The sequence below is a fragment of the Equus caballus genome, chromosome 8 (genome assembly GCF_041296265.1).
Source record: "Equus caballus isolate H_3958 breed thoroughbred chromosome 8, TB-T2T, whole genome shotgun sequence".
Classification (NCBI taxonomy): domain Eukaryota; kingdom Metazoa; phylum Chordata; class Mammalia; order Perissodactyla; family Equidae; genus Equus; species Equus caballus.
In genome coordinates this window covers 63,614,809-63,628,770 of record NC_091691.1, presented here as the reverse complement: position 1 = coordinate 63,628,770, position 13,962 = coordinate 63,614,809, and the positions used below count along the sequence as shown (strand labels likewise).

General features: G+C 41.0%; 1 protein-coding gene across 46 annotated transcripts in view; it reads right to left on the bottom strand.

Moving 5' to 3' along the window:
- Positions 1-13,962, bottom strand: part of DTNA (dystrobrevin alpha) — a 359,383-nt gene that overhangs the window by 122,312 nt on the left and 223,109 nt on the right. For all 46 annotated transcript variants that reach the window (XM_070220869.1, XM_070220878.1, XM_070220881.1 and 43 more), the window contains one exon: positions 1,407-1,474. In XM_070220869.1, the coding sequence (XP_070076970.1) occupies positions 1,407-1,473 (67 nt within the window). In that variant the 5' untranslated portion in view covers position 1,474. The remainder of the gene's footprint in view (positions 1-1,406; positions 1,475-13,962) is intronic.

The window sequence follows — 13,962 nt, the reverse complement described above, 5'->3', positions numbered from 1 at the left end:
TATTAATATTTTTTTCTGTTTCTGGCTCATGATGTATGTGGGTCTTGCCTTTTCAGTCTAAGAATCTACGGTATGGGAGGATACTGTACTGCTTTAGATTTCGTTTAGATGGGCAGGCAGTAACTAGGTTCCTTGGTGTTAGATTTGTATCAACAAAGGTCACAACTCCAGGTGACTGGCCATGCCAGAAGTGAAGACATAGTCACAAACATGGCCTAGGAAATTGGAAGGTCATGGCTGAAACTCTCATAGACACTTTAGACATGTTTCTAAAAGTGGCAAAAGCAGGGAGCACGATTGAGATTCCCCACATCAATTTTAATTTTCTTTCCTCTTTGTTAGTTCTAACACTGCCTTGGTGCCTTCAGATTATTGGGAAATGATAAAGGAAAATATGAATCTTATTATCTGGGACTTTCCTTTATCTGCTCTGACCCTCATTCTTGCCAATCAGCTCCAATCTTCAGTAGAAACCTAATTTTGTCTCCTGCTTTCTCAGGGAAAAAGGCTTACAACTCACTTCTGCTCATCCTCACTCCTTATGCAGGGAAGGAGAGACAAAAAGACAATAAGAAAATCGTACTTTTTTCTTTATAACATTTAATTTGAGATGTGTTCCCCTCCATGTCAAGTTCTTCTTCCTTATGAACAAGAAAAACAGTCTACAAGGGAGACACTACCAACCAATTACTTACACAGCAACCATGCATTTACATAAATCAATAGCCATTATTTAATGGATTCTCCACTGGAGTCAGTAAATACAGTCTTGATTTGGCTTCCCTTGTATAGCAGGTCACCTCCATGCTCTTTTTAACTTTTGTTTTCTTTTTCACTTTTCAGAAACTGGCTTGTAGAACAGCTTCTCCCCTCCTGCATGAAGTTCAAATGATGCTTATAGTTTGGTCTGATAGTCATGCTGGACTCCTCTTTCCCACATGAACATATGATATCATTTTTCAGGTCAGACATTCAATGATTCCTTTCACAAAGCTTGTCTAGTGCCTACAATATGCCAGACACAGTGACAGTGTAGGGACATGAACACAGACTCTAAAGTTGAGTGCACTGTGTTAATACCAACACTACATATAGTGTTTATCAAGCGTCCATGTGTGTATACATAGATACATGTGTATATGTGGACATACTTAGGTCCATGAAACTTTTTCCTTCATATAAAATACACAGTCTAGTAACAAATTATAAATGATTCACTGACTAATTTAACTCTTACCTAATAGGAGGAAAAAATGCCCAAACGTACATCTTATGTAAGAAATTTAGGATTTTAAGGAAAAGTACAAATGCCATAGGAATTAGGTAAGAATTCAGTGGTTATTTCCAGCCTTTCCATGAGTATTCAAGTGAAACTGTAAGGTGTTCCTTGAAAGTTCCATACTTACTCATCTCCGCAAACAGCTGTCTTCTTTCTGCCATGGTATTGCCTCTTTTCCCACTATCTTCAATCATTCTATGAGACAAAATGGTTACAGTGTGTATTATCCTCATGTCAGTGAGACAAAGCCATTTCTATGTAAACATACTTGCTGTGGTTATGCCACAAACATAGTGACAAACTATTTAAAAACGTGTATTTAAAAAGTGTAGCTTTTAAATTGCCATCCATGTTTTTCCATAGACAATGCTGTTTTAGTTGTTGGGGGGGAATAAAATTTTTATTTTCTAATATAAAAATAACTATAATAGCAGATGACCTTGTGCTATAACTGAATACAACTGTCTACCATCTGTTACGTGATTCATTGCACATATAGTTTCCCCTTAAATTTTGGGAATAGCTATAAAGAATATAGAGCAGGTATTATGGATCCCATTCAACCAAATGATGAGATTGAGAGTCTCATGGACTTAGGAAAGTGAATGGCGCAGCTGTTTGCACTCCAAGACCAGGATGTCTTCCACCACATTCTGCCACAAGTTGTCCCTTGTGCACCCCAAACCTCAATTTAGAAGCAGGACATTTTGTCAATGTTCTTTTCTAAGTGGAGTGCAACAGTTCTTCTACACATAATAGTTTCATGCAAGGTGGGTAGGTTCACATCTTTCCACTTAACCATACTATTGTCTGCAGTGGAGCTATTTAAAAAACACTATGAAAATGCCAACAATTAAAAAAGAGAATAAAAAAATATTTAAAAAAACTAAAATTTGACATGAGGGAAAAGAAAACAATGAGAAAGTTAATGGAAAGGTTGTTTAGCCCAATAGAGGGCTTTGGTCTAAATATTAAGGGTTTTATAGGTTGACGGAATTGATGTTTTATTATATCTAATTAAACTATTAAAAACTAAAGTTTCCTCTCTCATACACACATACGCATACACACATAGTGTATACCACTATGTTTTGATTCTCAGGCATGGTAACATAAGGCATAGCTGATCTTTCTGCCTTTCAATGGACCTTGCTCTTTCTCATATATAGGTCTTTGTCCATGCTATTTTTTTTGTTGGATTGTCCTCTCCTATGCCTACCCAACTTGCAATTACCCTTCAGGTCTCAGTTTAGGTGTATCTTCCTCTGAAATTCTTCCTAACTCTCTATCATTGGCTGGGTTTTGTACCTCTCCTTTGAGCCTTCATAGCCTGCTATGCTTTTCTCTTGATGCTGAGCATTGAGCATTCTTTATTGAGTGCAAATTCTATACTCCAGGAACCAAACTACACTCTGGGTATACAACAGTGATCAAGTTCCACTTCCCACCCTCAAGGTGCTTACACTCTAGTGGGGGGGATAATACAAGTGCATGAAAGCAATGAAAACACAATGAGGTAATTATAGCCATAGAAGCGGAAAGAAAGATACGTGAATGTGAGAGAGGTTGATTACCTGGGGGTTAATTTAATAGACCTGTTTGCAGAAGACTGCTCAAGAGGTAATAGGGCTATATACAAATGATTCATCCCAGGGCAAAAGAAAAAGTTGGTGGTGAAAACCAATGTGATGCCAGTCAAACTGGTCAAACAACCTCACCAGTGGCTTCCATGAGTCAAGCATTATATGTCTACTACCAGAAAGGGAAAGAAGGGTATGGAACAGCCTTGGTTTACAGAGTTGAGAGCAGCGTGTACCCATTCACAACGGGTATAATATAACCAGTGTCAGCCCTAAATAATAATTGGAAAGGAGCAGTGTTATTAACAAAACTTTCTCAATTTGGTAACAATTCACTGTTGAACATGGTCAAATACTTTCTTTTTATAACATTTTAAATATTCAGGTATGATTGATACATAGAGATCTGGAGAAAAACATGCTCTTCCTGATTCACGTAACCCCATCTCCTTTACTCCACTGGAAGTAGGTAGATAATAATCTGACATTCACAAAATAGTCTGGATACAGCTTCCAATTTTTATTTCAAGAGCTTGGAAGTAGAGTTGAGGCAATAAAGAGATAGGGGATCGAACCAGTGATATGTTCCTGCCATCTGTCTACGTGTTGGAGGGAGATGAAAAGAACCATTAAAAATAAATCACAAAGGGTGACAGGCTGGAAAGCTCTGATTGAAAATGTCAGGGAGGTAAAGACTGGCTTCTGAACTCGCAGTGCTTACTGCCTGTGCTACTCATTTGGTACTGTTTGTGACATCTCTTTTTCTAGTTAACTTTTTGTGTGTCTCTCTGTAGGGTTTTTGAGGGCAGTAACTTAAAAAATTTTAAATTCTTCACAGTGCCCAGCAGAATCCAATCAACAAATGCTGTGTCCAGTTACTATTTATTGAACAAATGAATGAAACAGAAAAAATACGAAAGAGAGAGGAAAAAAAAGATAAGAGCTAATGGGGCTGGCCCCACGGCCGAGTGGTTAAGTTCACATGCTCCGCTTCAGCGGCCCAGGATTCGGATCCGGGGCGCAGATGTGAAACCGCTCATCAAGCCATGCTGAGGCGGCATCCCACATGCCACAACTAGAAGGACCCACAACTAAAAATATACAACTATGTACCAGGGGGCTTTGGGGAGAAAAAGGAAAAATAAATATAAAATATTTTTTAAAAAAAGATAATTTTGCTTTCCATGAAATAGACTTTCAGTATATTTCCCAAAACTGACTCATTGAAGAGTGAAACTCAAATTGTACTAGTTTCAGAGATGATTTGAAATGAGAGAAACTAATTTATATCCATTATAATCTAGGACCATACACTTTAAAGCAAAATCTTGTCTTGTGGAAACAGAAGTTGAAATAGATGCAAACTACACTGATGTCACCTTTTGGTCTATTCCATCAGCATTTGGGGTTAATTAACTCAAAAAAGAACCATCACTAGTTACACAATAGGTATTAATTTTCACTTCTAAGTAAAATGTGTATCTTATGAAGAAAAGAAGGAAAAACTCAGTGGTGTGCACTAATAGAAAGCACGGAATATAATTATAAATATAAAAGGAACAATTACACCCTGTTCATTTTACCCCCAGAGTTTCCTGGGAAGCAGCACTGTTAGATAAAATTGAGAATACTCATTTATTACCCATTGATCCCAGCCGTAACAGTAAAAAGGGGGGCATGCCAGTTTACAGCTCACACTGATTCAACAGAGGGACTCGTGGACAAAGTAAGCTCATGAATCAAATAAGCAAGGAGCACTACCGTGGGCTCTTTCATTTCCAATTTAACTCTGATCAGTGGGACTGGAGATACATCATGCCTAATAACATTTTCACTGCTTTAGAGAGAAAGAAGAGCAAAACTTTCACTAGGGGAAGGAGGGAGCGCTTGTACAGGGCGTAACTTTGCTTCTGAAATTGTCAAGCAGCTCTGCTTTTCATAAATTTCAGTCTAACAACAGCTGCTCAAAGTCACATGGAGGAGATGAGGGGGAAAATAACCCATCTGTGATAATATTCATGTCACAAGGTATGTGGTTCACCAACTGGCCTAACATGGTCAGTTTCTGTTGCTCCTTCATGTAGATGAGACGCTTACAACCTTAGAATTTGCATTACATGAAAGATTACATAAAAGTCAAAAGCATAAAAAGAACTAACAGTGATAAATAGTTGATGAGCCCCGTAAAACATTTCTTTTTCTACAGTTCACTCCCACGAATTACACAGGGTGTGTGTTGTTTTCACATATAAGAATCCATCCATTCCTTTATTTAAGAAATATTTATAAGTAGCTATAATTTGTCAGACACTCTGCTAATTCCTTGAGATCCAAAGATGAATAAGACATGATCTTTGTCCTTAAGAAGCTCACAGTCTAGAAGAGGAAACAAATTATTCTAACAAATAATTAAAATTTGGTGTGATATGTACAATGATGAAAACATGGTTGGCTAGATATTGCAGTTTATTTCTGGGAAGATCTGAAAAAGGCAATAAAGGGTGACTCTGGAATAGAGTTTTAAGGGATGAATAAGAATTTTCTAGACAGAAATGATCAGAGGAAGAGCAATTACAGTTAGAGGGAATCATGAAAAAAGCATGGAGCTTTAAAAAGGGTATATGGTGCATTTGGGAACTAGGAATAGCTCGGTATTCCTGAGTACAAGTGTGAGTGGAGATGCCGGAGAGATGAACAGGCATCAGATTTGGAAAGCCTTATTTGTCATATCTAGAGACTATAGGGTTCCCTTACAGGAGACTGGGTGCCACCCAAGGTTTAAGTAGGGAATTGATGTCTACAGATTTAGGTTTTGGCAGGATTATTCCACCATGTTGCATAGAGGAAAGATTTGGGCAGGCAGGAAGGTAGGGAATGGGAGCACGTGATTAAGGAAAGAGTCCAGTTTACTGGATACTTCTGTGATTCAGGAGTGAGAATATTTTGTCTTATGCTAAAGGATCAATTTGAGAGAGATTTAGGACACATTCAATAGGACTTGGTGATTTGCAGGCCACACAGAAAATGACAGAGAGGACCTCCGCTTTTGCTCTCCCACAGCACTTCACACATATTGAGAAACATTCTGCTGCCTTCATGGCCATGATGAGTTCGCGGGAGGTAAGTTCACCAAGTCACCCTTCTTTCAGGGTCTTCACTAGAAGAAGTCTGAAAACTGGACAAAGAGGCTGTAACTCTTTGTTACTATACATGGGAGAGGCAAGAAACAACAGTGGAAAGGTTTGGGGACCAGCAAGAAATAAACAACAAATACAAATGCAGGACACAAAGTGTTAGGAGAAATGCGAATTGTATCTTGACATAGTGAGAGTAAGTCCACATCGAAATATCACATCCTCAAGCTAACTCTTTCATGACACATCTTTAGTCCAACATCATCCATAATAAATACACATTTCTGTTACACATGACTTACAAGAAGTTTTTAAGGTAGAAGCTTAAACTAATGGTGTTTTACATTTGTATAACTTTCTCGAAGATTATAAAATGCTTTTTTCCCTATAACCGTGTGAGGGAGTCTGGGAGATAATTTCCAAATTTAGCTGAAGTACTTGCGACTCACGCAGGTAAACTGGCTGCCCCAAAACAAAGTATTTCCTGGCAGGGCAGGAAATTGAATCCATTTTTTTTGCTTTTGATTTTTAAATTCGTAGGCTAGAACGGGTTCTAATTGCCCATAGACTTATTCCAGCTGTCACTGTTCAAGACAAATTAAGATTTTCCAAAACTGGTAAACTGAAAAGAAGTTGATAGAACTTGGTGATTAATAGGTCAAAAAGAGAATGGAGAGGAAGGTTCCACACAGCTCTCTCAGATTTCACGGGGAAACTCCTTTGTATGTTCCTTCTTTTTTTTTTTTTAAAGATTTTATTTTTTCCTTTTTCTCCCCAAAGCCCCTCAGTACATAGTTGTATATTCTTCATTGTGGGTCCTTCTAGTTGTGGCACGTGGGACGCTGCCTCAGCGTGGTTTGATGAGCAGTGCCATGTCCGCGCCCAGGATTTGAACCAACGAAACACTGGGCCGCCTGCAGCGGAGCGCACGAACTTAACCACTCGGCCACGGGGCCAGCCCCTGTATGTTCCTTCTTAATGGAATCCTCCTATTTTATTTTATTTTATTTTTTTGAGGAAGATTAGCCCTGAGCTAACTGCTGCCAATCCCTCTGTTTTTGTTGAGGAAGACTGGCCCTGAGCTAATATCCATACCCATCCTCCTCTTCTTTATATGTAGGATGCCTACCACAGCATGGCCTGTCAAGTGGTGCCACGTCCACACCCGGGATCCGAATCGGCGAACCCCGGGCCGCCAAAGCAGAACGTGCACACTTAACCGCTGCGCCACCAGGCCAGCCCCTGGAATTCTCCTATTTTAAAACATTGCTATACTGGAAATAACATGGAGATTAAAATAATTCCCAGCGTCCAGATTTATGTAAACACAGACACAGATCAACACACCAGCTCACACATTGATTCACACTCTCACATTTTAAATCCACAAAAGCCGACAATGTTTTTAGAGACGTCTGGCTCTGCTTTGCTTCTGCTCCACTTTAGTAAACACTTAGGATGTGCAGACTTTGTGTTTGCTGTGGTGAGACTGTTCCCATGCTTTATGTTCCTCCATCTTGCTCCAGGTGGATGACATGAAGCTGCCGGGTTCAGCAATCACCTACTGCTCCAATCCCCACAGTTAATAACTGCAAGGAAGCCCATTTCAAGCTCCTTTCCTCCTTTAATTGATTTATTGGTGGCATATAAATGCCTGTTTCCATTTCTGTTAATGAAAGAGGCCTCTGATATGACTTTCTCAGATTTACATTGTGGTCCTAACCTTTGGCAATATAACAAGAAAGGATTCAGATCTCTTTCCTGAGGCAAAGTATAACTGCATTTGCTTTTACTTCCTAGTCCTTTACCTAGATAAGGCCCTGAAAGTAGGAAAATGCTGTTACTAAAATAAAGGGTCTTTATGGGTTTCTGACTTTTACTTTGAACGTCATCCTCTGCTCTTGGAACTTGTGTCTTGTTTTGGTGGGGAGCGGTGTGAGTTCACTAATTTAGTAGAACGATCAGCTGAATATCTTAGCAGGGTTTTGGTTTTCCTTTGAAAGTATCCACCATAGTCTCTGCAGCTGTGGCTGCTCGTCACACTAGCCTGGAGACCTTACCAAAAATGCAAATACCAGGACCTACTGAATCTGGGCTTTTTTTGTGTGTGTATGTGTGCTTTTTTTTTTCCTGAGGGAAATTCACACTGGGCTAACATCTGTTGCCAATCTTCCTCTTTTTTGCTTGAGGAAGATTAGCCCAGAGCTAATATCTGTGCCTGTCTTCTTCTGTTTTGTGTGGGGCTGATGAGTGGAGTGGTGTAGGTCCACGCCCAGGATCCAAATCCATGAACCTGGGCTGCTGAAGCAGAGTGCACCAAATTTAACCACTTTGCCACGGGGCTGGCCCGCATTTGTGCTTTTTAAAAGCACCATAGGTGCTCCTGATACACAGCCAGGTTTGAGCTAGAAATAAGATGCTAGTTGAGTTTGACCGTGAACATATTTGCACAACATTAGGTTGGAATTCTTATGCTGCTTTGTACTATGTTTCTCTAGCTTGTAAGACCCACTTTAAAATGTACTTTGAGCCAAGGGAGAAGCTAAATAATTCTTTGGGGAATGTAAATATACATAAACATATATATACATTGATATGTGTACCTAATGAGGCAAACTTTAAGAAATAGAAAATGCCATTAAAAAGTGAGAAAGCCATTTTTATTCAAGGAAGAACTACTGCCAGTGGTACTTTCAAGTCAGGAAGGAACCTGCTGTTCTGGGGTAAGAGCACACACAATGTTTAAGGACATTTGGTTTTGTTTGCTTTCATTTGGCTTGGTATGAGGTCAAGGCTCCTGCTCCATAGCCCTGGCCTCCCCCTTCCTATTAGTAAGGGCTTAAAGATTGCAGAGCAAGGCTGGGAGCACCTTGGCCTGGGTAAAAAGGAAACTTTTGGAAGGAAGATGATCAAAATTTGGACTCTGTCATGTGAGGTTCAAAGTTATTAGAATGTCTCTGAAGGACTGGAGAGCCCTGCTGAAGAGCTTGATCAAAAGGACCCCAAGGGTCCCCAGGGGAGATTACATAGTGGGCGAGTTGTCTGTACTGCTGCCTCCAGCCCTGCACTAGGACCTAAGAGTTTTCAGAGAACCACATTTTATCCGATATGAGGTGCCTTTGGGACAATGGTTGTGTGTGTGTGCATGGGCACACCGGTATTTCTCAAGAGCAATAATGTTACATATATAGGCCCACGTGGTCATGGTGAAACTATGGCGGACCCTAACACTGGAGAGAGAGGTTTCCTTGTCTTCCTGCTGGGATTGCTAAATTCTTAACTTCCAGGGAGCGAGTGTTAGGAAATGACTGTCTTTCCATCATTTGGAACTTTCTCGATTCAGTGTAAGATGTCATGTTCATAAGCATAGGTCTGTTTCTTTTTCCCATATATCTAAAAAATGAAAACAAATAAATGAAAGGCTCCCTCCCCCCCATAATTAGAAGACTGATGATTTTTCATTAATCTTGCAATAAGATGACCCTAAATTTTGCAAACTGCATTTTTGAGCCCCACTTATCTCATTATAGTAGGATTATACCATATATATACATAAACATTTATGAAAGAAAGTATGTTGGGAAACTTTAAAGAGGGTAATTCTAAATTTTGTTCAAGTGCCTAAGTTACGTTTAACTTCTCAGTAAAGAGTCTGTGACTTGACAGAATGTGTTAACTGATTAATCAGTGCAAGGCTGTCCAGTCTATAATTTCTTTTAAGGGTTAAACCCTCCTAATGACTTGATAGCAGGTATGTACCCTCACCCTACCAAAATGTTCGTGTACACAAATACACAAATAAAGGAATTACAGTTGCTTGCATGGGCTGGTTTAGGGGAAGAGGGCCAGGATTTGGTAGGAATCAAAGGTAGACTCATTTTATAGACAGCACTGACTATTAGAGAAAGGCAGCAACTAGTCCCAGAGGACGCATCTACAGAGCAACTGCCCAGTGGAGAGGGCCAGAAGGCTTGCGGTGGCCTCCTAAGGCCAGGAAAACAGGAAAGATGTTGAAGTGGAGCAGCAATGATGGGGAGAAGGCAGGGACGGGCTCCTCATGCGGTGGAAACCAGAGTGCCTGGATATACTGACTCAGGCATTCATGTGTCAGGCAGAAACTCGCACCTGGGAAATCGAAAGAGTTTTCTTTCGAAGAGCACCATTGTGACTCCTGGCCCTTGAAATGATTCTAACTCATCTTTCATTTTGGAAGATCTTAAAAAGAGTGGCAGAGGGAGAAGATCCAAGATGGCGCCGTGAGTAGTCCTCTTTGTCTCTCCCCCTTCGAGTCTACAATTATTTGGACACTCATCGCTTAACAAAGGATATCCAGATAGCATCTCAGGACATCTGAGAGATCCACACGACTATACATCGGAAGGCGGACGGACTTCCCTCCGGGAGGAGGTGGAGATAGGTGAAAACTCTCCGACCCCGACCGAACAGCCTAGTACCTGCAAGCGGCTTTCTTCCAACGGATGCCCCCCAGAAAATCAACACACACCTAGGGCAGGAGCGAGCACACACCAGAGGAGCGACGGTGGAAACAGGTGACCAGAACCCTACCTAAACCCCCTGTAATTACTCCTAAATGCAGAGGGAAACTCTAGAGTTACACACCTGAGCCTGAGGGGAGAGTCTCGCCCCGCCATTGGTGGGGAGATCCCGCCTGGTGTCCACGGCATCTGGAGGGTCCCAGAGAGAATCACAGAGGGCGTGGTGGCCCTCTGGCTGCCACTGCCTGCACGGCCGGGCAAGGGATTGCCAGAGATCTCGGAGAGGACTGGGGCTGGGTGGAGCTCCAGAGGCCGGCTCCGCACCCTGGAGGGGAAGTTCCAGGGTTCCGCCTGGGCAGCAGACAAAACTCTCTGTCTGCCATTAGCGGAGGGGCCACGCCCAGCATCCACAACACCGGGAGGGTCCTGGAGAGGAGAATATCAGGCAGGGCAGCAGCTGACCAGCTACCACTGAAATCAGGATCTCCGGCTATCCCCCAGTCAGGGCAAAGGGCTCCCCGAGTTCCTGGGGAACAGGACTGGGGCTGGGTGGAGTTCCAGTGACCCGGCTCCATAGCCTAGGGGAAAACCCTACAGGCTTACAGCAGCCTCAGCGAAAGCCTCTGCACAGCACTAGTAGAGAGCACCCATCCGGCAGCCACAAGGCTGGAAGACCCCAGGACAAAAGTAGCATAGCTAGGTGAGCTAACCACAGACTGTAGAAGATGCCAATAGCTCTGCTGCGACCCATAGTGGACAAGTGAGATTTTGTGGGTGCCGACAGTGACAGAGAGGCAAATATAAGTGATCCTACCCCTGGCCGCTGGAAAAGCCCATAACACCGTTGCAGACCCCAAGGAGGGAGCATGTCTAGGTCGGCTGTAACAGTAGGCACCAGCAGCCTGAAGCCCCTCCATGACAGCCTCCACAGCAGAAGAGGGAATCTAAAGGACCACTGTGACTACAAGGAGGGGCCCAGGCCCAGTTAGCAACTGCAGATAGGGTTCCTGGTTGGTGCAGTATAAACAGCTGCTCCCCCACCACACGAGCAGAAACAAGTGGAAGGAGCAACTAATCTCTATCTCTATGCGGAGGCACAAATCTACAACATCAAGCAATATGAAAAAATACATTAAATCTCCAGAACAGAAGGAAAATAACAAATACACAGACAACAATCCCAAAGAAAATGAAATATATAACCTAAATGACGATGACTTCAAAACAGCCATCATTAAAATACTAAATGAGTTAAGAGAGAATTCAGATAGACAACTCAACGAGTTCAGGAGCTATGTCACAAAAGAGTTTGATACGATAAAGAAGAACCAAACAGAAATACTGGAAACGAAGAACACAATAGAGGAGATTAAGAAAAATCTAGATGCACTGAACAGTAGGGCCAATAATATGGAGGAAAGAATTAGCAATTTGGAAGATGGGAATATAGAAATGCTGCAGGCAGAGGAGGAGAGAGAAGTAAGACTAAAAAGAAATGAAGAAACTCTCCGAGAATTATCAGACACAATTAGGAGATGCAACGTAAGGATTATAGGTATACCAGAGGGAGAAGAGAAGGAGAAAGGGGCAGAAAGCCTATTCAAAGAAATAATGGCTGAGAACTTCCCAAATCTGGTGAGAGAGATGGATCCTCAGGTGACAGAAGCCAATAGATCTCCAAACTTTATCAATGCAAGGAGACCAAACCCATGGCATATAGTAGTGAAGCTAGCAAAAGTCAATGACAAGGAGAAAATACTAAGGACAGCTAGGCAAAAGAAACTAACCTACAAAGGAACCCCCATCAGGCTATCAGCAGATTTCTCAGCAGAAACTTTACAGGCTAGAAGAGAGTGGAATGATATATTCAAAAACCTGAAGGACAAAAACCTACAGCCGAGAATTCTCTACCCAGCGAAAATATCCTTCAAATACGATGGAGAAATAAAATCTTTCCCAGATAAACAAAAATTAAGGGAGTTCATTGCCACAAAACCTCCTCTTCAGGAAATCCTCAGGAAAACCCTCATTCCTGAAAAATCGAAAAAAGGAAAAGGGCTACAAAACCGAGAGCAGAGGAGATAAGTAAAAGGACAACAACGGAGAGTAGCAGCTCTTCATCAGAACAGATTAAACCATGGGACGACAAACAAAGGAAACTGAAGAAAACCGGAAAACAAGACATAAAATGGTAGTGGTAGGCCCCCACGTCTCAATAATCACTCTAAATGTAAATGGATTGAACTCCCCAATCAAAAGACACAGAGTGGCAGGATGGATCAAAGAACAAGACCCAACAATATGCTGCCTCCAGGAAACACACCTCAGCCCCAAAGACAAACACAGACTCAGAGTGAAGGGATGGAGAACAATACTCCAAGCTAATAATGAACAAAAGAAAGCAGGTGTCGCTATACTAATATCAGACAAGGTAGACTTCAAAGCAAAACAGATAAAGAAAGACAAAGAGGGACAGTATATAATGATAAAAGGGACTCTCCACCAAGAAGACATAACACTTATAAATATATATGTACCCAACACAGGAGCACGAAAATTTGTAAAGCAACTCTTAACAGAACTAAAAGAAGACATCAACAACAATACAATAATAGTAGGGTACCTCAACACACCATTAACACCAATGGACAGAACATCCAGACAGAAAATCAACAAGGAAATAATAGAATTAAATGAAAAATTAGACCAGATGGACTTAATAGATATATATAGAACACTTCATCCAAAAACAGCAGGTTACACATTCTTCTCAAGTGCACATGGAACATTCTCAAGGATTGACCATATTTTGGGAAACAAAGCAAGCATCAATAAATACAAGAGAGTTGAAATAATATCAAGCATCTTTTCTGATCATAATGCTATGAAACTAGAAATCAACCACAAGAAAAAAGCAGAGAAAGGTGCAAAAATGTGGAGACTAAACAACACGCTTCTGAACAAACAATGGATTATTGAAGAAATTAAAGAAGAAATCAAATATTATCTGGAGACAAATGAAAATGAGAACACGACATACCAAATCATTTGGGATGCAGCAAAAGCAGTCCTAAGAGGGAAATTCATCACAATACAGGTTCACCTCACTAAACAAGAAAAAGCTCACATAAGCAACCTCAAACAACACCTTACAGAACTAGAAAAAGAAGAACAAACAAAGCCCAGAGTCAGTAGAAGGAGGGAAATAATAAAAATAAGAGCAGAAATAAATGATATTGAAACAAAAAAGACAGTGGAAAGGATCAATGAAATAAAGAGTTGGTTCTTTGAAAAAATTAACAATATCGACAAACCTTTAGCCAGACTCACCAGGAAAAGAAGAGAGAAATCTCAAATAAATAAAATTAGGAATGAGAGAGGAGAAATCACAACAGATACCAATGAAATACAAGGGATCATAAGAGAATACTATGAAAAACTATATGCCAACAAATTGAACAACCTGGAAGAAA